The sequence below is a fragment of the Vipera ursinii genome (assembly GCF_947247035.1).
Source record: "Vipera ursinii genome assembly, chromosome: 13".
In the NCBI taxonomy this organism is placed as follows: Eukaryota; Metazoa; Chordata; class Lepidosauria; order Squamata; family Viperidae; genus Vipera; species Vipera ursinii.
The window spans coordinates 13,895,730-13,921,977 of NC_139526.1; the positions used below are offsets into that span (position 1 = coordinate 13,895,730).

At 43.1% G+C, this 26,248-nt stretch overlaps 1 protein-coding gene across 1 annotated transcript in view; it reads right to left on the reverse strand.

The window, feature by feature from the left end:
* Positions 1-26,248, reverse strand: part of XYLT1 (xylosyltransferase 1) — a gene marked incomplete at its 5' end in the record, with an annotated part of 92,027 nt that overhangs the window by 60,086 nt on the left and 5,693 nt on the right. The window contains one exon of the mRNA XM_083372392.1: positions 7,723-8,251. Within this exon, the coding sequence (XP_083228518.1) occupies positions 7,723-8,251 (529 nt within the window). The remainder of the gene's footprint in view (positions 1-7,722; positions 8,252-26,248) is intronic.

Here is a 26,248-nt window from a genome sequence, read left to right on the forward strand (position 1 = left end):
GATCTTTGGTATTCTCTGATTTGGTGGTTTTCTCGCAGACGTTTCATTACCCAACTAGGTAACATCATCAGTGCTAGAAGGGAGTGGGGACTTGTGGCAAGAAGGAGGAGGAGGAAGAAGAGGAGGAGGAGGATTGTGAGGTCCCTGGTACTTTCAGAGCTTGGTTGTTTCCTTGCAGATGTTTCATTACCCAGGGAAGTAATATCATCAGTGCTAGAAGGGAGTCGGGTTTGCAGGGAGGAGGAGGAGGAGGAGGAGGAGGAGGAGGAGGAGGAGGAGGAGGAGGAGGAGGAGGAGGAGGAGGAGGAGGAGGAAGTCTATGTGATCCGTGGTGCTCTCCGAGTTTGGTGGGCTTTTTTGAGCTTGGTTGTTTTCCAATCAAGAAACATCTCAGAGAAGGAAATAGTCAACATAAACCCAATCAAGGAATCACCAAGAACACATCCAACAGCCCCAATAGGGCAAACCACTTGTATATATAAAGAGAGCACGCACCACTGACTCCCTTGTAGCACTTGATGGTGTTACTTAGTTGGGTAATGAAACGTTTGCAAGAAAACCAACAAGCTCCTAGGCGGTTAAAAAGGACTCCCACTCTGCAAATTTCACATATTTGACTTTCCTTCCATCTGCGAGCCCAGTGCTAATCCCGTTTAGGTAGAAAGTTTCATTTATTTATTTTATTTTAATTGATTTGATACACCGCCCTATTCCCGAAGGACTCCGGGCGGTTTACAGGGCGAATTAAAACAATACAAATAAATACAATTAAAATAGAATTAAATTAACACTAGCCCACAATTAAAACAAATTAAAATTTAAAATTTAAAGTTAAATTAAAAACCCCCTCAGTCCAGGCCAGAAAGGTCAAATAACCAAGTTTTCAGATCCTGGTGAAACGAGCGAAGGTCCAAGGCACAAGGCAACTTTTGCTAATTCTTGCGCTACGTGCTTTTTTGTTGTAAGGAAAAAAAGGTGGCGGAACTCACATCTTGTTAATCTTTTATTGTGTCTGTTAATATTTTGGCCCTTTTATTAGCAGGAATGGTGGTTGAGAAGTAATTATTAATGTTTTTTTTTTCATTTTTAAATTTGGGGTCACACTTTCACACTAAAAATTAAAAAAAAAAGATTTTCAATTCACTAACAATTTTTTTAAAATAAAGAAATTATTTGCCTTCTGCGCGTAGTCAATCACTGTACACACACCCACACACGTCAGTTGAAACAATGGTCGCCGCCCGCAGTAAGCACTCAGCGCGCGACCACACGACCAAATACAAGCCGAGCTTTGCCATCACAACCAAAGCAGACGAAATATGCTTGCCTCAGACTAGATCAGTGATGGCGAACCTTTTATAGACCGAGTGCCCAAACTGCAACCCAAAAACCCACTTATTTATCGCTGGGTGCCAGGTGGCCTACTGGGTGGATGTGGCTGTGGAGGTCATGGAAGATTGGGCGGGTGTGGTCACCTCAATGTCGCTCGTGGGGTGGGACACCTGTGGGGGGGCAGCTGGTTGAAGAGGGACGGTTGCCACCTCCGAGGCATGGCACGGGTGCCCCCAGTGAGGGCTCTGAGTGCCGCCTCTGGCACCCGTGCGGTAGGTTCACCACCACTGGACTAGACACACACAAGCAGCCCGCGTGCACCATTTTAACGATTTTGCCGCCGACCTGCTACACTCAACAGGGCGATTCCAGTCCACATGAACCAAACATCAAATTTTCCAAAGTTACTTTTCAAACTTGGAAAGAACGCTGTTCCAGTGCGTTCTATGACAAAATAAGCACTGGTTGCGCTACGTGGACAATATTTTCAGGAGATTACAATGGGATTCAACTACACAATTGTCTGTTTACGCTACACTTCACCTCTCGCCAAATGAGCGCTCCAAGGAATTGCACTTACTTCCGCCTTGTCGAAAATTCGGAGACTCGAAAACCTTGATTACAAAAGGCACACACGTAAACGGACCCACTGCCTTTGTCCGTGTTTATAAATAACACAGCGCAAAGAACCAAGAGCGCAACAAGAGACCGGAGTAAGAACAAAACTTTAGGAAGGCAACAATATTCCATGCTGAGTCTAAGAACTGGATGGAAATACATTGATTTTTTTTTCTTGCACGAAACACAGCCCTGTAGTTCTAACAGCTGTCAAATGGAGAAGAATAAATTAGTTTTGTCTGGCTGGATAGTGATGGGCTGCTGCTGGGATGGTGGTCGCAACCAAAAGGCTTAATAGAATAATAGAATAGAATAACAGAACAACAGAGTTGGAAGGGACCTTGGAGGTCATCTAGCCCAACCCTCTGCTCAGGCAGGAAACCCTACACCATTCCAGACAAATGGCTGCCCAGTCTCTTCTTAAAAACCTCCAGTGATGCAGCACCCACAACTTCTGGAGGCAGTTTGCTCCACTGATTAATTGTTCTAACTGTTAGGAAACTTCTCTTTATTTCTAAGTTGGTTCTCTCCTTGATTAGTTTCCATCCATTGCTTCTTGTCTTGCCTTCCGGCGCTTTGGAGAAGAGGTTGTCCCCCTCTTCTCTGTGATGTTGTTGTTAGTTGCGAAGTCGTGTCTGATCCATCGCGACCCCATGGACAACGTTCCTCCAGGCCTTCCTGTCCTCTACCATCTTCTGGAGTCCATTTAGGCTGATGCCTACTGCTTCAGTAACTCCATCCAGCCACCTACTTCTCTGTCGTCCCCTTCTTCTCTTTCCCTCAACCTTTCCCAGCATGACGCTCTTCTCCAGTGAGTCCTTCCTTCTCATTAGGTGGCCAAAGTATTTGAGTTTCATCTTCAGGATCTGGCCTTCTAAAGAGCAGTCAGGGTTGATCTCCTCTAGGACTGACTGGTTGGATCGCCTTGCAGTTCAAGAGACTCGCAACAGCCCCTTAAACATTAGAAGACTACTATCCTGTGTCTCCTGGTCCTTCTTTTCATTAGACTAGGCCAGGGGTAGGCAACCTCGGCTCTTTTATGACTCATGGACTTCAACTCCCAGAATTCCTGAGTCAGCAATGCTGACTCAGGAATTCTGGGAGTTGAAGTCCATGAGTCATAAAAGAGCCGAGGTTGCCTAGTCCTGGACTATACCCAATTCCTGCAACCACTCATCATCTTTGCTGCTCTTCTCTGCTCTCTCTCCAGAGTCTCAGCATCTTTTTTTTAATTTATATTATAGTGACCAAAACTGAATGCAATATTCCACATGTGGCATTATGGATTGGCCCTAGCTTCCACCAAGCTGCCCCCTTTTTCTGAAAATCTGCAGGGAGATGCTTTTTCTTAAAGCGACACAAGGAACTACAGGTCGTTCTCAATAGACCACTATAAAGAAGCTGGCTTATTACAGTCACACGTTAAGCCAACCCTACGGTGCAGTTTTGCCGAAAGCTGGATGCAACTTCCAGGGTTTGGGCCAAATTGTAGTCAGGTGACCATGCGAATGCAGTCCTGTTGCTGAGTGCCCAAACCCTGGTCATTGATCCCATAATGGGGACAACTATGGGAAGCGGGTTGAAACTCTCATTTCACCTGGAAGTTGCATCTTCGAATGATCGCTAAGTGGCTGCTCATAAGTGAAGGCCTACCTGGATTTAGCCGAAAGTCATTATTTGTCTCTTTAAGCCAGGGATGAACCTTAAACTCTGGCTAAGCCGCAGGCAAAGCTGCAAATGGGGGCAGATGGAGTTTTCTTATCAACACCTCTTACTATCACTTTCTAATCTGAAAACAACAAGACGGTGGACCTGTGAACAATATTACCATATTTTTTTTAAAAAAAATATATCTTGTTTTTATAGGTTAATTGACCCACATCCACACGCAATTTTTCTTTTATTTACTGAAAATTGACAGCGGGTTAGGGTGGAGAGCTGAAGTTGGACTGAAAGGGCTTAAAATCAGAAACTAGGGCTTGCAAAACTTTGAGTCAAGCTTTCCTCTTTGACATGGCTTCCTTAAGGAAGACTTTCCACCCTGTGTGAAGAAAGCAGGTCTAGCCAAAGCTCTCTTGTTCTACTCATCAACCAGGACCTGTCTTAATGGACCTACCCATCAATAATAATGGAGCTTCAAGCCGTGACGAGAAGATTTAACTCTCAAAGCTCTCTTGTTCTACTCATCAACCAGGACCCATCTTGATGGACCTACCCATCAATAATAATGGAGCTTCAAGCCGTGATGAGAAGATGAGAAGAAGCTCTCTTGTTCTACTCTTCAACCGGGACCCGTCTTGATGGACCTACCCATCAATAATAATAGAGCTTCAAACCATGATGAGAAGATTTAACTATCAAAGCTCTCTTGTTCTACTCATCAACCAGGACCCATCTTGATGGACCTACCCATCAATAATAATGGAGCTTCAAGCCGTGATGAGAAGATGAGAAGAAGCTCTCTTGTTCTACTCTTCAACCGGGACCCGTCTTGATGGACCTACCCATCAATAATAATGGAGCTTCAAGCCGTGATGAGAAGATGAGAAGAAGCTCTCTTGTTCTACTCTTCAACCGGGACCCGTCTTGATGGACCTACCCATCAATAATAATGGAGCTTCAAGCCATGATGAGAAGCTTTACCTGTAATTTCAATTTCTTACAACGGTTCAGAATTGTGGAATTTCACGAGCCCATCTGGCTTGGAAATTCTCAGGATGTAATCCCAGCAGATGGGGACAACCTTTGATTGAAGGAGGCTTGCTCCTACCTGTGTATTAGGATGCTACTACAGCTTGCTACGCCATAAGGCAGGCAGCGCCCGAAAGACCACACCGTGATCTTCTCGCTCACGTCAAACGCTGCTGATATGCATATGCAAATGTATTCAAGCTTTCATTAATGCACTTGCACAGACTTGGGATTTCTTTCACCAGATGGCAAATCCTTTTAAGGAAGTCTTTCAAGGAAGTTCTCACATTGATTTACAAGGCCTGTAGATCCATCAGGACCAAGGGCTGCTTTTTAAGGTCTGTGCAACAATCTGTCTTCTCGTAAAGTGTCACTCCTTTGAGCAAGTCCAGACAGGAAACCAAAGCTAGCAGCCCTAACGCTCCATTTATTGCAAGGTTACAGTTACAGGATTTTGCAAGCACTTCCTCGCCTTTAACTTTCTAGGGAATTAGGGAGGTCACTTTCTCTTTCCCCGTCCTCGTTCTTTCTGAAATAGCTCATCTGATTATTTTCTTAGCTGCAGCTCTTCCTCCTTCTCCCAAGGTTACTCTCACAGTCCGTTATGTAAAGATGGGCAGTTTTGGCCCTCCAGATCTTTTAGATCTACCACTCATACAATTGCAAGATTTCGGTCACAGTGCTTGACCAGGGATCAAAGGTACAGTCCATAACACCCGGTGGACACCAAATTGCCTCTCTTGGTTTGAAGCCCACCACCAGAGTTTTAGCCCTAGGTTTTTGCAAATATGAATGACTTCAATATCATTTTGATTTGTGTATTTTAAGATTTGGAAAAAGAGGTATGAGAAATGAGTTGCTCTTGGTTGTTTTCTTGCAGATGTTTCATTACCCAATCAGGTAACATCATCAGCGCTAAACATCAAGGACCCCTCATATGTGCTAACGTTGTAGACCGCTTAGAGAGGGCTGTAAAATACTATGAAGTGGTATATAAGTCTAAGTGCTATTGCTATTTCTATTTCAATCCTGAACTACAAATATTCTCTTCTATAGCTTTGAGAAAAGAATTGGCAGGGTAATTTTCAAGAATTGGCAGGGTAATTTTCTACCTTGGCAGCCAACTGGACCAATTCTGAAATTCAAAATCCCCCCCTCACTCCCTCCCGCCCCGTATGATTTTAATTTTTAAAATAATTATGAAATGTCATCAGGGTGATTCTTGCCCAGCGTGATAACAGGAACAAAAATTAGACGCAACGCCAAAGCTAGGCTAGAATCTGTCTTCCGGTTTGCCAACGGTGTCTTGCAACTCTATAAACTTCAGTCTCAGCAAACCTTCATCCCAAAATTTCTCACCACTTACGAGAACGGGAGAAGAAAGAAGAAATCACACCCCAGAATCTGATAACCTTCATTTCCCCCCCCCCCCGAAAAAAAAGTCAGTACGAGAAGAGTTAACTTTGCTTCAGATTAGAAAATCATTTAAAAACACACACACACACACACACAACCCTACACGTATTTAGCCTTGCCATAATTAAATTGCCCTGGTCTCCGTCCCCAAAGGAGCATATGGACTCTTTACAGCTGGGAAAGCTATGAACTCCACGCACATTCCTTTTAATTACATATGTGCCTGCTGAGGACATATGATGAAGCCTGGCAAACTAATTTGCTACCAGCGGGAGACCAGGAATAAATACTAAATATTACACCCCAGTTGGTTTTCTCTGCACTATCCATTATTCCCTAGAGACGGGACTAAATGGAAATTGCCCCAGCCGTTTAAAATACGCCCAAGGAAAGGAAAAGCAACAGTAATTGTTGAACAAGGCAGGAAGTGATTAAAAAAAAATACACATGAAAGTATCAAATGAAATTTTGACTTTGGGTTTTGCTGATTAGATAGGTTTGTTTGTATAAAAAAAAAGGGCTGGTACTAGTATCCCCAACTTGCCACGGTTCATTTCAAAGTTACAAAAGGCATTGAGAAAAGTGACCGTTTTTCACACTTATGACTGCTGTAGCATCCCCAGTAGTTTTAATTTTAATATGTATTAATTTTATGGGCATAATGTTTAATGGCTTTTTAATTTTTGTATTCTATTTTTATTGTGTATTGCCCTGTTCAACGCCCTGAGTCCTTCGGGAGAAGGGTGGTATACAAATTAAATTATTAAATTAAATTAAATTAAATCCCCAGGAGTCAAGCGATCAAAAGGCAGATGCTTGGCATGTGACTCGTATTTATGATGGCTGCCGTGACCTGGATCCCTTGGCGACCTTCTCACAAGCAAAGTCAATGGGGGAAGCCAGATCCACTTAACAACCGTGTTACTAACTGAAAGAACCGCAGGGATTCACTTAACAATGGGGTCAAGAAAGGTTGCAAAATGGGGCAAAAACTCAACTTAACAAATGTCTTGCTTAGCAACAGAAATCTGGGGGTCAGTTGTGGTCGTGGCCAGTCAGGATCGAACTCCTTGCTATGGGCAGAGTTAGCCTGCAATGCTGCATTCTAACCATTGCACCACCAGGGCTCCTAATGCGACATCCGATCAGCTACAGCAATAGCCAATAGACTTATATACTGCTTCACAGTGCTTTACAGCCCTCTCTAAGCAATTTACAGAGTCAGCATATTTGCCCCCAACAATCTGGCTCCTCATTTTACTGCTCGGAAGGAATGGAAGGCTGAGTCAACCATGAGCCGGTCAGGATCGAACTGCTGGCAGTTGGCAGAGTCAGCCTGCAATACTGCATTCTAACCAGAATGCAGGCAGGCAGGCAGGCAGGCAGGCAGATAGCAATAGCACCTAGACTTATATACCACTTCACAGTACTTTACAGCCCTCTCTAAGCGGTTTATAGAATGAGCACTTTGCCTGCAACAATCTGGGTCATTTTACTGACTTCGGAAGGATGGAATGCTGAGTCAACCTTGAGCCAGTCAGGATCGAACTGCTAGCAGTTGGCAGAGTCAGCCTGCAGTACTGCATTCTAACCACTGTGCCACCACGGCTCTTCAGAACAGACACGCTGTTGGGAGACCCTTCCCTTTTTCCCTCTCCAACTTACCTTCCAGCGGGCAGAAACGAGTCACCTGCTCGGGCATCAACTTCCCTTGCTGGTGTTGACAATACGTCTCGGCAATTTCTTGACGACACTGCTTGGATTTGGCCCTGGATAAGGCTGAGAGGGCCTCCTTGCCGGAGATGTCACATTTGGGCAGCTGATCGTATCCGAGCTCAGGAGAGCCATTCCCACTCCGTTTGACCTGAGGAGGTCTGGGGGACTTTGGGGTGTCTTTCGAAGGGTTGCCATGGTTGTTGGGTTTGGGGGCAGCATTGTCCAAGGGCAGCCGCTCGTTGGAGTTTTTCCCGAGGACAGCGTTCTCCTTGGCTTTCTCCGCCTGTTCTCGCTGTCTCCGTAGGCGTTCCTTCTGTGCACTGAGGGGCTTTTTCACCAGTTCTGGGTGAGGCTTCTGCTTCTGGGACCGGGGAGCAAAATTGCTATTGTCAATGTTTTCAAAGTCCTTGGGGACAGAGTTCTCGTTGTTGCTGTCTGTGCGTGTCTTCTCCTTTGGCCGGTGGGAAAAGTAGCCATCCTATAAACAAGGGGAAAAGAAAGATTAGGACACGTTGCTACAACAGTGTATTTCCAACTGCACAGGCACACAAGGATACTCTGGTCTATTTTTTGGGGGGGATAATAATAATAATAATAATAATAATAATAATAATAATAATAATAATAATAATAATAATAATAATAATAATAAGTTGGAAGGGACCTTGGAGGTCATCTAGTCCAACCCCCTGCTCAGGCAGGAAACCCTATACCATTTCAGACAAATGGCTGTCCAGTCTCTTCTTAAAAACCTCCAGTGTTGGAGCATTCACCACCTCTGGAGGCAGGTTGTTCCACTGGTTAATTGTTCTGTCAGGAAATTTCTCCTTAGTTCTAGGTTGCTTCTCTCCTTGACTAGTTTCCATCCGTTGCTTCTTGTCCTATCCTCAGGTGCTTTGGAGAATAGCTTGACTCCCTCTTCTTTGGGGCAGCCCCTGAGATACTGGAACACTGCTATCATGTCACCCCTCACCCTTCTCTTCATTAAACTACACATACCCAATTCCAGCAACCGTTCCCTATCTCTTTTAGCCTCCAGTCCCCCAATCATTTTTGTTGCTCTTCTCTGTACCCTTTCTAGAGTCTCGATTTTTCCAGGTGCTTCCAAGCCTTACCTGGAGAAGCGCACTTTGGATTCATCAGTGCTGGGAGTTTTTAAGAAGAGACTGGACAGCCATTTGTCTGAAATGGTACAGGGTTTCCTGCCTGACAGGGGGTTGGACTAGACGACCTCCAAGGTCCCTTCCAACATTATTACTACTACTACTACTACTACTACTACTACTACTATTATTATTATTATTATTATTATTATTATTATTATTATTATTATTATTATTATTATTATTATTATTGCAGTGGTGGGATTCAACCGGTTCACACTACTTCAGCAGAACCGGTAGCTAATTTTTTGTCGCCCAGGCTCAGAACGGACTTCCGGAAGCGGCATCCACACAGAGAACTGGTTGTTCGCATCTTTGAATCCCACCACTGAATGAACATCACTTGAGCTCCATCTGTGGTGGCTAAGCCCAAACCTCCTGCCCTCCCCCCCACCAACCCTTGCTTTGAGTCACCTGAATCATTCATCTTCCTAATCTTCATGCATGCTTGCTGGTTAAGTCACAGAAACAATATTTCAGCTGCGAAATCTACGAGCAAAAATCCTGGAAAGTCTACAAAAAATTTTTAAAAGCCAAGCATAAGAGTTCTTGGAGAAGCAACTCCCCAAAAGTTCATAAATAAGATCCGTTTATACTCTTAAGTCTACAATGAGTCGTTTGGAGAAACCGCGGCTTTTAGGAGATTTCTCCAGCAGATCACAGGTGGTCCTTGGCTTACAACCACAACTGAGTCCAAACTTTCCGTTGCTAAGTGAGACGGTGGCTAGGTGAGCTTTGTTCCTTTTTACCAGCTTTCCCTGCCACAAGGAGAAAGTGCTAAGTGAATCGCTGCAGTTGTTAAATGAGTAACCTGGCTGTTGAGTGAATCTGGCTTCTCCGTTGACTTTGCTTGCCAAAAGGTCGCAAAAGGGTGATCACGTGACCCTGGGATGCTGAAACCGTCATAAAGACGAGTCAGTTGCCAATCAGCTGAATTTGGATCATGTGAACGAGGGGATGCTGCAAGGGACGTGTGAAAAACGGTCATAAGTCAGGGTTTTTCCCCCCCAGTGACTTAACCTTGAACAGTCATTACACAAACTCTTGTAAATCCGAGGACTGCCTTGTATCTTTTTTTTGATCTGCATTACGGGTGCCTTTCACCACTTTCTCTTTCCTTCCTTTGCTACATGGTCTTCAGCTTCAGACACTCTTGAGCAAAGCTGAAGCACTGTGTACTGTGGCTTGCAAAGACCTCAAAGAAAGCAAAGGTCACCTTTGCAATGCTGTTTTAAGGCTGTGCAAACATTCACGTCAACAAAAGTGCGTATAGTCAAGGCCATGGTCTTCCCAGCTGCAATGTATGGCAGTGAAAGCTGGACCATAAAAAAGGCTGAGCGCCAAAGAATTGAGGCCTTTGAACTATGGTGCTGGAGAAGACTCCTGCGAGTCCCTTGGACTGCAAGGTGATCAAACCGGTCAGTCCTAGAGGAGATCAACCCCAACTGCTCTTTAGAAGGCCAGATCCTGAAGCGGAAACTCAAATCCTTTGGCCACCTAATGAGAAGGAAGGACTCACTGGAGAAGAGCCTAATGCTGGGAAAGGTTGAGGGCAACAGAAGAAGGGGACGACAGAGAATGAGGAGGCTGGACGGAGTCACTGAAGCAGGAGGCGTGAGCCTAAATGGACTCCAGAAGATGGTAGAGGACAGGAAGGCCTGGAGGAACGTTGTCCATAGGGTCGCGATGGGTCGGACACGACTTCGCAGCTAACAACAACCAACATTCAGATCAGGAGATTTGATTACAAAGCACTTGAAGTCAACTGAACCACATCCCAAAGTCTTTTCCAATGGCTGCATTAAAGCAGCCGCCTCTCAAAAGGGGTTTGCAACACAAGCCGGGTTGCAAAACCACGGTTTGTTCTTGGCGCTAAGAGGGAACGGAGCCCTCCTTCCCGGCTTGTGGGCAACATTTAGCAAACCGCAGAAGCGGGTTTTGTGGTTAGTTTAATCATCCTTGCCAGCCAGGGGAGAAAAGGTAATTTTGTAAGCAACCAAGAGTTGCCCTGCGGTAAGATGGGCAGCCAATAGATTTGATAAAATTTTAAAAAACGCAAATCAAGGTGCAGAGTTGCTTTCAGGCACTGTTCTCCCCCCCCCTCTTTTTCGCTTGGCAAGTTTTTGTCTTTGCTTTTTTTCCATTTTCTAATCCTCTGCATGACGGGGCAACTGCCTTGCGTTTCCAGAAAGCTGGGGCCTGACACATTAAAATGTTTATTTGCAACAGATTTTGAGATAAACAAAACAGGATGGCTTGCGGCAAACCCTGGTTGTTGTTTTTCGTTTCGTTTTTTGGGGGGGAGCTTGGGAGGCTGATGGCTTCCAAGTCCTCAAACAGCCGTTCTGTTTGAGGAAAGCCAGGTTTGTCTTCTCGAATTCAACCGTGGAAAACAGAATAGCGGAATGGACTCGGATCCTCCGTCTTTGAAAACCTCCCCATTTTGGCAGAAGGGAAACGAGAGCCAGGCCAGAAAGAGCAGATGGGAGAAGAGAGCAGATGCTTATGACATTGGCTTTGTCCATATGCTTCCCCTCGCCTAATTCTTTATTCTTTATTTATTCCTCTCTGTTATTTACTTTTTTTTTTTAAAGAGGGAAAGTCAAATGGCATTTTCATAAATACCCGAAAATTCAGAGTCTAGAGAAAACACTCTGAAACCCTCGTTCCCGAAACGAGATGTGATGGCGTGTACCGCCAGTCCTCGACTTACGGCTACGATTCAGCCCCAAATTTATGTTGCTAAGCGAGACAGCGCTTCAGTGAGTTTTGTTCCACTTTGCAACCTGTCTCGTCGCACTGAACCGCTGCGGCGGTGGTGAAGTCGGCAACTTAACAAGTTACGGAGTTTTGCCCCAGTTTGTGACATTTCCCGCCCTCGGTGATTAAGTTAAATTAGTAACAGGGTGGCGAAGTGAATCTATCTTCTCCATTGGCTTTGCTTGTCAGAAGGTCGCCAAAGGGACATGACCCTGGGACGCAGCAGCCGTCGTAAATATGAGTCAGTTGCCAAGTGTCTGTATTTTGATCATGTGACCATTGGGGATGCTGCAACAGTTCTAAGCCAATTTTGGTCACCATATCACCAAAGCACAAAAAAGATGTTGAGAGTTTGGAAAAAAAATCAGAGAAGAGCAACTAAGATGATCCAAGGCCTGGAGACCAAAAACATATGAAGAACGGCTGCGGGACTTGGGTTTGGCCAGTCTAAAGAAAAGAAGAAATAGGGGAGACATGATGGCAGTGTTCCAGTATTTGAGGAGCTGCCACAAAGAAGAGGAAGTCAAGCTATTCTCCAAAACAGCAGAGGGAAGGATGAGAAACAATGGTTGGAAGCTGATCAAGGAGATAAGCAACCTCGATCTAAGGTGAAACTTCCTGACAGTGAGGACAATCAACCAGTGGAACAGCTTGCCACCAGAAATCGTGGGTGCTCCATCACTGGAGATTATTAAGAAGAGGCTAGACAGTCACTTGTCTGCGATGGTATAGGTTCTCCTGCTTAAGCGGGGGGCTGGACTAGAAGACCTCCAAGGTCCCTTCCATCTTCTATTCTACTCTGTTCTGTTCTGTGTGAAAAAGAGTTATAAGTCACTTTTTTCAGTGCTGTTGTAACTTCAAATGGTCACTAAACCAACGGTTCTAAGGCGAGGACTACTTGTAGTCTGGACTTTCAGAGAAAGAGGATGAAGACAGCTTAATAGTTCCCAACTGTTTCCTAATAGTTCCCAACTAAACTAACCTTTACTTTGGCAAGATTCTGTCGAAGGGTGAAGAACAATAAAGAAAACTTGGAAGAATCACAGCATGTCTGTCTTGGCTTTTGGAACCTGACACAAGCTGGCTTTTAGCTTAATCTGTGGTTTAAACGTAAGGATAAAAATCTATGAAGTGAAACTAGAAGCAAAACCTTTTAATTTTTTCAGCAAGACTTGTTGGAACACATTCAAATCTGGCAGCTATTCACATAATGCTCCGTATCCTTGCACCCTTTTTTATGCAAGTTCTCCAGGTGTAAATTTCAATAACAGCATCTTTTGGAGGTAATAAACTGAACTAATTCAGTCATATATCTAAGCAGCACCTTTCTGAAATGGCTTCTCTTTTTTTGCCTTCCCAAACCACTTTTTTACAAATTAAAATATGTCGTGTGTTGCGAGTATTCACGGGCAAGTGGAAGGCAGTAAACACGCTGCCTCAGTTCCTCCCTCCTTGCCTTTTCTTCAAGAGGGACATAAAAAAAAATTAAATGCTAAAATTGCACCTGCTCGGAAACATGCAATCAGAGAAAATATAAATTGTAGACTCGGTGGAATTCCTTTTTATTTCAATCGCAACACCTTAATTGCTCTGTTTGCAACCGCATTTCCACCTTTGTAACCTGCAAAGGTTTGTTTTTTTCCAAATTTCATTAAAAAAAGCATCTCGCTAATTTGGGGAGGAAAAAGCAGGTCTCCTTGTAAAGGAAGAAATTCGTTGATGTGTCCAGATCTGTTTATTGACTTGGCAATGCCAATTCTCAATTTCTGTTGCCAATTTTCTGATTTCTTTCTTGGAAATGTCTTTGCATTTTTCTTCTTCCTCACCCCATCTCTGTTTTAGAATAGAATAGAATAGAATAGAATAGAATAGAATAGAATAGAATAGAATAGAGTAGAGTAGAGTAGAGTAGAGTAGAGTAGAGTAGAGTAGAGTAGAGTAGAGTAGAGTAGAGTAGAGTAGAGTAGAGTAGAATCTTTATAGGGAATGGAATGGAATGGAATAGAATACTGGAATGGAATGGAATGGAATGGAAGGGAAGGGAGGGGAAGGGAAGGGAAGAGAAGAGAAGAGAAGAGAAGAGAAGAGAAGAGAAGAGAAGAGAAGAGAAGAGAAGAGAAGAGAAGAGAAGAGAAGAGAAGAGAAGAGAAGAGAAGAGAAGAGAAGCTGGAAGGGACCTTGGAGGTCTTCTAATCCAGCCCCCTGCTCAAGCAGGAGAACCTATACCATTCCTGACAAATGGCTGTCCAGTCTCTTCTTAAAAACCTCCAGTGATGTAGCACCCCTGACTTATGAAGGCAAGCTGTTCCACTGGTTGATTGTTCTCACTGTCAGGAAGTTTCTCCTTAATTCCAGGTTGCTTCTCTCTTTGATCAGTCTCCATCCATGGCTTCTTGTCCTGCCTTCAGGCGCTTTGGAGAATAAGCTGACCCCCTCCTCTTATTTGTGGCAGCCCCTTAATATCTAACACTGCTATCATGCCACCCGCTAGTCCTTCTTTTCATTTTCAACTGCTGACCCCAAATTAATGGATCTACTTTCCTATCCAGTTTCTTTAATTTTAATAAATATATCCCAAAAGACTATATCCATTTATTTAAAAAAAACAAACCACAAGCCTCATAAAATGTGGATCTGAGTTTATTCCAAAGAAGCGGGTATAAAGGTGTAGGGTTTCAGATTAATTTTACAGCCTGTCTATTCACTATCCCAGTTCTAATAAACTCACGGCAGCCTTATTTATTGCCCGTGTTCATTAACTCAGTTTCAATACAAATCCATATAGCTTTCTTTAATTAATTTCATTCCAAATTCGATTTTAATTCCGTTTGCTAATAGCTTCTGTAAGACTACCCGACACGTTTCGGCATCCTGCGGTACTAGCCAATGTGAATTCCAATAAATTGAGTAAATCTAGTTCATTAAATCCAGGCAGTTCGTTATATCTAATTCAACATGATCGATCGAGTTCCATTTGGTACATTTCATTCCAAGTTTTAAATTACGTTCAGTTTGTTAGTGTCTCCTAATAAATCCTATCTTCCATGCTTACCTCTCCAAAGTTCAGCCTCTGAACTTTTTCCAGCTTTGCCATTTGAAAGAGTTCCTCTGGCTTTAGATTTGTTTTTTTTCCTGGTTCATATTAACCTAACGCACTGATCCTTCAAAATATCAAGCAGTTGGATCCATTGGGTGTTTTGTTTCTTTTTTAACATTATAGGCTGGATCTAGCTCATTGTTGAATTCGGTGAATGAATTTGGTGATTCTTTGCTAATTTCTGTCCACATATCAAATTAGACCTGTTCTGTTCAATAGAATTGTCCTGCTAAGCTTGTAAGCCGCCCTGAGTCTTCGGAGAAGGGCGGGATATAAATGGAATTAAAATAAAAAATAAATAAAAAATAAATGAGTAGTGCAGTGGAGATATGAACAGAAGATAGCAATTGGATAGTTGATAGAAGATGGATATAAATAGATAAATAGAGAGACAGACAGAAACACAGACAGATCCTGTAGGACTGAAAAATATATAAAGAACATCTTTATGGTATCTATATATGTTTCATCATCTATCAATCTACCTACCTATCTTTCATCATCATCATCTATTTCTACAGATTATAATCATAATCTATCTCTAGCTATCTTGCTATCATCTATCATCTATCTATTATATCTGTCTGTCTGTCATCATCATCATAATCTATTTCTTAAGTGGAATTTTCCTCCACTGGGATTTTCCCATGTATTTTACCAGGAAACATAGATAGGGCAGCCTAGGAAAGTAAGTGCCCTCCTAACTATACCCAAGCACTCCGAGTTTGTTGGCAGTGTCCATTTTCCTCTATGAGTTCATGGTGACCTAACCCTAACCCTAAGTGGAATTTTCCTCCACTGGGATGTTCCCATGTATTTTAACAGGAAACATAGATAGGGCAGCCTAGGAAAGTAAGTGCCCTCCTAACCATACCCAAGCACTCCGAGTTTGTTGGTGATGTCCATTTTGCTGTGTGAGTTCATGGTGACCTAACCCTAACCCTATAGATTATAATCATAATCTATCTTTAACTATGTTTTTATCTTCCATTCTCTCTCTCTCTCTCTCTCTCTCTCTCTCTCTCTCTCTCTCTCTATATATATATATATATATATATATATATATATATATATATATATATATATATATATAATATATATACACATACATACATACATACATACATACACACACACACACACACACACACACACACACACACACTGCTCAAAAAAATAAAGGGAACACTTAAACAACACAATGTACTGTATTTAATAGTAGGATGTCTTATCTTGTGTTCCCTTTATTTTTTTGAGCAGTATATATAAAATCTATTGCAAGGGTACGAATGATGACCCTTTTATGACTTGTGGTCTTCAACACCCAGTATTCCTGAGCCATCCATGATCTAACCTTTGATCTAAAGAGGCCTCTTTGCATAGTCTACATATATCCATCCATCCATCCATCATCTCCAGAGAATCATCCATCCAATGAAGGGTTGAAATTAGGCGTCTTTGGTGCTCTGTGAGAGATTGGTGGTTTTCTCCCAGATCTTTCACCTTAGCACTGGTGATGTTCCCTAGTTTGGTAATGAAAGGTCTGCAAGAAAACCACCAACTTCAGAGAGCACCAAGGACGTCCCCTCCCCTCCCCCTCCCTCTTCCAAGGATCCGCTGTAGGGGACTTCCAGGACACACTGGCTTCTCTTTGGATCATGCCAGGCGCTAGCGCTAATCCTACGGACCCTCAGCCAATGAGGAAGCTTGGTGAACCCCTTCTGCAAAGCCTTTCGCTGAAACACAACCCCGTTCCTGAGGATTTTTCTTCTCTTCAATTACATTTTCTCAAGGCAGAGGGTGGTTCAGACCAGACGGTGTTAAGCATCCCTAGGATGCTTTGAGATGCCTTCTCTAAATATCCAGTTTTTTTCTCTAGCTGTACAAGGGAGCGTGTCGTCTTTTTCCTTCCTTCTTTCTTTCACTGCTCTCTCCTCTCTCCCAATCAGACTTCTCAGGTCAATAATTTATCTTTTCTCTTAACTGAGAGCAGGCTTCTTCCTGTGCTGGACTGCCAAAATTACCTCTCTTATAACCTTATTTGTATGGGTGTCTTCTCGCTGTCCCCCCACCCCCACCCCCACCCCTTCCCGGTTTCTTTTCATTAAGAAGCTTTGCAGCACGTGCCATGTTGTCTCTGTTTTTAGAAGCAGCTGGGCTAAAAATAAGAGTGCTATACAGGCCTGAAGGAGAGCGTGGCGTGGAAGCTAAATTTGCTGCGGAACGCGCCCTCTGGTTGGAGACACCAGCTTGGAGATTTATTTATTTTTTAATCCCATTTATATCCCGCCCTTCTCCAAAGACTCAGGGCGGCTTACAATTTAAGCACAAACCAATGTGCTTAGCAATAGCCTTCATTCTATGTATATGCCTGCTTATTAGGGCTTCGGGGGGCCCCCAAGCGGCATTATTACAAAGTCAGCTGAATTGCCCCCAACAATCTGGGTCCTCATTTTACCTACCTGGGAAGGATGGAAGGCTGAGTCAACCTTGAGCCTGGTGGGACTCGAACCTGCACTAATTGCAGGCAGCTGGTGTTACTTAAGGAGGCATTAGCCCACTGCTCCACCAAGGCTCCAAGATTTATTAAGCTGAAGCTTGGCGAGGGGCAGGCGTTGGTTTTACTGTCTTCCAAACTTCGCAGCACCATCCGCCCAGCCTATTTTGGGTTTGCGACTGCTGTACGAAGGCAGGCAGGCAGGGAAAGAGAAACTGGACCAGTTGAAGTGGACAATCCCTTAAATAAGAGCCAGCCAGGTACTGCAGCTGCCAAAAGAGCCAACACAGTGCCAGGCTGCATTAAAAGAGGGATAGAATCAAGATCACGGGAAGTGTTAATATCACTTTACAAGGCCTTGGAAAGGACACACTTGGAATACGGCATCCAGTTTTGGTCACCACGATGTAAAAAAGACGTTAAGACTCTGGAAAGAGGGCAGAGAAGAGCCACAAAGATGATGAGGGGACTGGAGGCTAAAACATACAAGGAACGGTTGCTGGAATTGGGCATGTCTAGTTTAATGAAGAGAGAAGGACAAGAGGGGACAAGATAGCAGTCATGCAGTATCTCAGGGGCTGCCCCAAAGAAGAGGGAGTCAAGCTATTCTCCAAAGCCCCTGAAGGCAGGACAAGAAGCAACGGATGGAAACTAACCAAGGAGAGAAGCAACCTAGAACTAAGGAGAAACTTCCTGACAGTTAGAACAATTAACCAGCGGAACAACCTGCCTCCAGAAGTGGTGAATGCTCCAACCCTGGAAGTTTTTAAGAAGAGACTGGACAGCCATTTGTCTGAAATGGTACAGGGTTTCCTGCCTGAGCAGGGGGGTTGGACTAGATGACCTCCAAGGTCCCTTCCAACATTATTGTTGTTGTTGTTTCCAATTCTCCAGGTTTTCACAGGCTGTGTGGATACCCACCTACAGCTTAGCATGAAGGCAGAACACCACCCATAATTCTTCAGGGTTTCCAGCTTCTGCCCCAAGTGGCAAGGAATTGAGTCAACAAACCTCCGTAGGCAACACAGATGTTCTTCTGTTGAGCTAGATTAGGGGTCTTCAAACTTGGCCCTTTTATGACTTGTGGACTTCAACTTCCAGAATTCCTCAGCCATGCATGCCTGGCTGAGGAATTCTGGGAGCTGAAGTCCACAAGTCATAAAAAGGGCCAAGTTTGAAGACCCCTGAGCTAGATCACTCCCTTTCTTGACCCTCTGGTAATTGGATTTGATATTCCCAAGAGGCAAATTTCACACTAAGCTAAACAGGACAGTAATCAATTGCCCACAGCCTGTTTTTTAATAATTATACTGGGTAATTATAGACTAGTGATGATTACAGCTACGTATGAAGCAATCAAATCATTCAATGTTTTAATGTCAAAAGCTTCTATTCGGGCATTTTTCTGCTCCATCGCTTCTGCTTTAAGAGAAGAATTATGGACTTGGGGGGGGGGAAATAAATAACAAAGAACTTCAGGATAAATGCACGGGAACAAAACCTCTAAAGATACTAAACTGGGGCCAATTACACTCGGATTTTCTGCTCTGTCCTTTTTCATGACAAAGAAAGGCAAAATATAGCACCCAGCGGGACAGTAAAACCAGACTAAATTAAAATATATTAATGGGCTGAATTCCACTGTCACAACATTGCTGCTTTTAGTTTAGGCACTCTGCCTCCAAGATAGATACGGCTGCTTTTAAAGGAACACAAAAGATTATAGGCTAGAAAGGATTTCAATCTCACCATTCATGGTGGGCCAAAATCTACAGGTAGTCCTTGACTTACAACTGTTCATTTAATGACCATTCAAAATTACAATGGTACTCAAAGAAGTGACTTATGACCATTTTTTTACACTTACAACCATTGTAGCATCCCCGTGGTCAAAATTCAGATGCTTGGCAACTTTGTCCACAGGTCTTAAAGTTGCCAAGCTTGGACACCCGTGATGTAAAGCTACTGTATTTTAGCAAGTAAGGCTTCATGCTCTCTGGGGAATTCTGGGAGTTGAAGTCCACAGGTCTTAAGGTTGGACACCACTGGTTTAGGCCAACACAACAGGTCAAAGGAGCACTTGTTTGATACTCACCAGGCAACTGTGAAAACAATCAACCAATGGAACAGATTGCCTTCAGAAGCTGTGGGAGCTTCATCACTGGAAGCTTTCAAGAAGAGACTGGACTGGTCAACCATTTGTCTGAAATGGTGTAGGGTCTCCTGCTTTTGGGGGGGGTTGGACTAGATGACCTACAAGGTCCCTTCCAACTACTCTACTCTACTCCCCATTCCATAACCTATCCTATCCTATCCTATCCTATCCTATCCTATCCTATCCTATCCTATCCTATTCCCCATTCCCCATTCCATATTCTATTCTATTCTATTCTATTCTATTCTATTCTATTCTATTCTATTCTATTCTATTCTATTCTATTCTATTCTATTCTATTCTATTTCCCCATTCCATATTATACTCTACTCTACTCTACTCTACTCTATTCTATTCCCCATTCCATATTCTACTCTACTCTACTCTACTCTACTCTACTCTACTCTATTCTATTCCCCATTCCATATTCTATTCTATTCCATTCCATTCCATTCCATTCCATTCCATCCCATCCCATCCCATCCCATCCCATCCCATCCCATCCCATCCCATCCCATCCCATTCTATTCTATTCTATTCTATTCTATTCTATTCTATTCTATTCTATTCTATTCTATTCTATTCTATTCTATTCTATTCTATTCTTGTGTGTCAGACTACATCTCTTCATCAGCCCTCGCAAAAGGAATCCTCTGGATGCCAATCCAGGGTACAAGGTGGAGAAAAAACAGATTTATGAAATACTACAGTGCAGCTTTCAGGGCCCTGCGTGTGGTTTCCGTCGAAGGAAGATAGAGAGCAGCTTTGTGATCAACAGGATGTTGTGACTTCTCTTCTTCTCCTACCCCCTTTCCTGGCTTCGAAACCTCTCTCAAAAAATGAGCTCACTGCCAAACCTCCGTGCACAAACCCAGCATTGTTGGGGGGGGGAAAGAAAGAAAGAAACGCTGCCTTTTTCATTCTCTCTTTTTGAAGAAATAAACCTTTCTCCCACTGAAATTATCTCACAAGGCCTCAGGCAAAAAAAAAAAAGACAGACAAATGATTCTTTTTGACGGGCCCGAAGATCATTTGCTAACGCCAAATATTGGAATGCCTTGGGGAGGGGTTTGTTTTTTGGGTGGTTTTTTCCCCCAAAAGGGGTTTGTTTGGGCATGACTGTGCAAATCTCTGCTGGGTGAGGAACGCAAGGCGCACACACTTACACACACATACATACACATCCCCACTAAGAAGCGGTCAGTATTTTAAATGGCAAGGAAATGAGCTGAGCCCAGTTGATTTGTGTTTAACCGTTTCCCCTCCCGTGCTATTGAAGCTCAGCCTTTGGCCCCTCAAAAAAAGAAGGTTGCAAATTCTGATCGAGTGACCTCAACCTTTATAAGGGCGAGCGGGTGGCCCATGTGCCCAAATTGCATTCGTGTGGCCACAGTGTGTGTGTGTGTGTGTGTGTGTGTGTGAGAGAGAGAGAGAGAGAGAGAGAGAGAGAGAGATGCAAAAGTCATAACTTTGACGATGGGTCACAAGTCATGTTTTCTGAGGCCGTCGTAACTTTGAGCCCCCATTAAGCGAACGGTGGACCACCTGCATTAAAGAGATTTTGCTATTCCAGCCCAGTTTCTAATGGTTGCAGCTATAGGAGTGTCCATTTGTAAATCCCTTTGTACTATATGGTGAGAGCCCCTTCTCAGCCCCCCACTCCTCAATCTAAACAAAGGACTAGGAGTGACATGATAGCAGCCTTCCAATATCTCAGGGGCTGCCCCAAAGAAGAGGGAGTCAAGCTATTCTCCAAAGCACCTGAAGGCAGGACAAGAAGCAACGGATTGAAGAGAAGCAACGTAGAACTAAGGAGAAACTTCCTGACAGAACAATTAACCAGTGGAACTCCTTGCCTCCAGAAGCGGTGAATGCTCCAACACTGGAAGTTTTTAAAAAGAGACTGGACAACCATTTATCTGAAATGGTATAGGGTCTCCTGCCTGAGCAGGGGGTTGGACTAGAAGACCTCCAAGGTCCCTTCCATCTTCTATTCTATTCTATTCTATTCTATTCTATTCTATTCTATTCTATTCTATTCTATTCTATTCTATTCTATTCTATTCTATTCTATTCTATTCTATTCTTCATTCCTATATTCTATTCTATTCTATTCTATTCTATTCTATTCTATTCTATTCTATTCTATTCTATTCTTCATTCCTATATTCTATTCTATTCTATTCTATTCTATTCTATTCTATTCTATTCTATTCTATTCTATTCTATTCTATTCTATTCTATTCTATTCTATTCTATTCTACTCTATTCTATTCTTCATTCCTATATTCTATTCCATTCCATTCCATTCCATTCCATTCTAATTCTAATTCTACTCTACTCTACTCTACTCTATTCTATTATATTCCATATTTTCTATTCTATTCTATTCTATTCTATTCTATTCTATTCTATTCTATTCTATTCTATTCTATTCTATTCTATTCACTAGCCAGCATCTAATTGATTGTATACGATGCCCCTCAGGCGGGCATACTAAGGCAGTGCTAAAAGGGCAGGTCGTTTCTTGAGGCTGTATTTAATGCTGCCGCTAATCACAGAGATTAGACTGAAACAATTACAGCAGCTAATTAAAGAACAATGCCAGTTTTTGGCATCTTTTCGCAAACCGCCCGATAGGGAATTCTTAATGTAAGGAAAGCAACGATAATTAAAAAGAAAGCTCCATCTTTCCCCCCCTCCCCGCCCCACTTCTCTTACACATGGGCTGCTGGATCGTGCTGATTAAATGGCAAAATGCTCAGACCAAGAAAGAAAGAAAGAAAGAAAGAAAGAAAGAAAGAAAGAAAGAAAGAAAGAAAGAAAGAAAGAAAGAAAGAAAGAAAGAAAGAAAGAAAGAAAGAAAGAAAGAAAGAAAGAAAGAAAGAAAGAAAGAAAGATAGAAAGGAAGGAAGGAAGGAAGGAAGGAAGGAAGGAAGGAAGGAAGGAAGGAAGGAAGGAAGGAAAAATGAATGGTCTATCCAAACACTTTTAATGGGCCTTTTTAAGGGACTCAGAAAATGGGACCACCAGACAACGGTGGGAGGTTGCAGAGACAGAGAGAAAGAGGTCGCTGAATTCCTTGGTGTTCTACGATTTTTATTTTTTTATATTTTTGGCACAGCTATCTCCTGAGGTCCAGGTGATCCTCGATTTACTGCCACAATGGAGCCCAATATGTCTGTGGCGAAGCGAGACCGTTGCTAAGTGCATTTTGCCCCATTTTAAAAACTTTCTCGCTCCAGTCGCTAAGCGAATCACTGCCCTTGTTAAGTTAGTAACATGGTTGTTAAATGAATTTGGCTTCCCCCGTGGACTCTGCTTGTCAAAAGGTCGCAAAAGGGGATGTTGTTGTTGTTGTTATATAAACAGAGTTCAACTTATCTTCCTCCCATACTGGGCTCTGCATTACTGGCCTCTGCCTCCCCCCTCCACCCCCACGACAAATTTACGAATCCTGCCCGCACAAGGGAATCCTTTAAATCTGGATTTTGCGGTCCCTTCTTCTCCAAAGGACAGCCAGCTGGAATTTCAGAAAAGCTTCTTCGTGTATCCTACTCTGACCTTTGAAGGATCTGCTGGCTGGTACTTTCAAAGGATAAAACCACAGCTGACAGCACGCAGGTCTGGATTTGTGTGCCAGCCTGAGCTCACACAGACACCCACGTTCGCCCGGTCCATTGCATTCACAGGAACAATATCACCGTCATGCCGCTCAAAGTCATACAGACGCAAAAAGAATTCTCCCGATGTACGGATTTGTGCGGAGCTTTGGTTAAGATGGGGGGGATGGGCTTATGGCGGGTGCCGTTTGAATTTCGGCTTTTCGGTAGGTAGAACAGGACAGGCCCCCATGAGAATCCCAGGAAAAAAAAATAATAATCATGATTTCTTGTCCCTTTTCAACTCTGGAGAAGGTGAGTTGGAACAGATGGCTGCGCAATTCAGGCTAGTTGGAATAAATTGCTGGGGCTCCATTTTGTGATTGTGGGGTCCCCTGGTGTTGTGTGATCTTGACCGTTTTCTTGCAGATGTTTCATTCCCCACTTAGATAATAATAATAATAATAATAATAATAATAATAATAATAATAATAATAATAACAACAACACAAGTTGGAAGGGACCTTGGAGATCATTTAGTCCAACCCCCTGCTAAGGCAGGAAACCCTATACCATTTCAGACAAATGGCTGTCCAGTCTCTTCTTTAAAACTTCCAGCGTTGGAGCATTCACCAGCTTCTGGAGGCAGGTTGTTCCACTGGTTAATTGTCCTCACTGTTAGGAAGTTTCTCCTCAATTCTAGGTTGCTTCTCTCCTTGATGAGTTTCCAACCGTTGCTTCTTGTCCTGCCTTCAGGCGCTTTGGAGAATAGCTTGACTCCCTCTTCTTTGGGGCAGCCCCTGAGATATTGGAAGACTGCTATCCTGTCCCCCCTCACCCTTCTCTTCATTAAACTACACATACCCAATGTGTAGTTACAACAACATCGGTGCCAGAAGATAGTGGGGTTTGCATATTAGGGCAAAACCCACTTCCCTTCTTAGCACTGATGATGTTACCTAGTTGGGTCACAAAATGTGTGCAAGAAACAGCCAAGCTCAGAGGACACCCAATTCCCCCCCCCAGTTCCAACCTGAGCTACAAATATTCTATCAATACATTTCGTGAGTGCATAAGTAAACAGCGTCCATATATATTAAGCGTCCATCTGTACCTTTATATTTATCCCCCTGTCCAAGGACCACAAAACCTATTTCCCAGTAAAGTTACAACTGCTTTCAACCGAATAGTAAAGCTTATAATACGCCGGAACGGAAAACGTCGCTTTCCTAGAGGTGCTGTCTAAGTGTATAGCAGATATTGCTAGTTATCACAAGAATCAAATGTACAAATATTTTGCTTTCTTAAAAAGACACAAGGCATTTTTTTAAAAAATAATAATAAAAAACAACAAAAAAAACCTTCCCTGCTATTTTTAGCCTCGTTTGAAGTATCTACTTAAGCACACACTGATTTGTAAAACTGACCATTAGATTTGCAGCCTGACTCATCCTGAAAACTCAGGGCTTGTGATGGTACTTAGGATGAATAAATAATTGAGCATCATGAAATAAATAAATGGAAAAGCTGTTTTATTTTTTTTAAAAAATAGAACCAGCATAATGTACAAATTCTTTTTCCCCAGATACAGGCCTTCTCCTTGCTTATGTCTACAGCTTTAAGACCTGTGGACTTCATGCTGGCTGGGGAATTCTGGGAGTTGAAGTCCACAGGTCTTAAAGTTGCCAAGGTTGGGGACCCCTGGTCTACAGGATTAATTGCATTTGGATAGAAGTTAAAAGAATGGGTGTTTAAAGTTTCGAATCTTGCAGAAATGTCTAAGATTTCTGCTTATCTGAAGGATCATTCACAGGAAAGATATATTTCAGTTTGGAGGAGATGGATAAATTATATTCAAAACAAATATGGACTAAAAAGTACCATTTAGCTTATGAGTAGATTTTAGTGGGATATTGTTATTGGTACGTTGTTTGCAGTTATGTTAAAAGAGAGTTAAAGCGCATTATGAATTTGGTTAATTGTATATTATGCATAATTGACTACAGAAGATGGACTACAGATGGACTACAGAAGATGGTAGAGGACAGGAAGGCCTGGAGGAACATTGTCCATAGGGTCACGATGGGTCGGACACGACTTCGCAACTAACAACAACAACATGCATAATTTTTATTTAGAATATGATTATTGTAACTATAATCCTGTATTTAGCTCTGGAAGTGGGGGGGGGAAGTGGGTGGTTTGGGGTGGGAGGGATTTGGGGATATATTGTAAAAATTTTGTTTCTGTAAAACTCTTTAATAAAAAAAGACTACTTCCTCATTCCTTTTGCTGACTCCCTTCCTGCTCCCCCGAAATGAAGAGAACGGTCCTGAAATTTATTCCCAAAGTCCTAACTCAAAGTCCTAACTTTATGCAAACACTCCACTGTGCACCAGGCTGGCTTTGTATACTGCAAAGGCTGGCATTGGGGAAAATTGTAAAAGCAGTGACAGAAGTTGCGGGCAGAGTTAAAAGAGGGATCAGCCTAGAACCTCTGCATAGCTGCAAGCAATCTAAACCCAACTCCCTTGAATTACTTAACCCTTATCTAACTCCTAGCATGTGCTAACCACTAGCTGAGGCTCAACATAACCCAAGGAGGATTGGACTTAAGTCTGCTTGTGGCTATGTGAGGATTCTAGACTGATTCCTCTTTTAACTCCACCCCATATTCAGTGTGGAGGGAGGGAGGGAGAGGGGGAGGGAGGGAGGGAGGGAGGGAGAGAGAGAGAGAGAGAGAGAGAGAGGGGGGGAGAGGGAGAGGGAGAGGTAGAGGGAGAGAGAGAGAGAGAGAGAGAGGGGGGGAGGGAGGGAGGGAGAGAGAGGGAGAGAGAGAGAGGGAGAGGGAGAGGAGAGGGAGAGGGAGAGAGAGAGAGAGAGAGAGAGAGAGAGAGAGAGAGGGAGAGGGAGAGAGAGAGAGAGAGAGAGAGAGAGATGCCACCAAAGTTTCTATCCTCTTTTGAAGACATTTCAAATGTACTTCTCATTCATCCAACCCAAAAAAAAAAGATCAGGCAAAATGGAAATACAGATATTTTCAGCACGGCTCCAGACCATCCCCCTTTACAGTCTGGATAATCCCAAATTTAGTTGCTCATGTAGACTGTTTGCTTTGGTTTTGATAGGCCAATTCTGAGTCACCCATCTTGGCTGGGTGTAGCTTCCCCCAAGCTACACCTCGAGGTCACTCTTCACTCT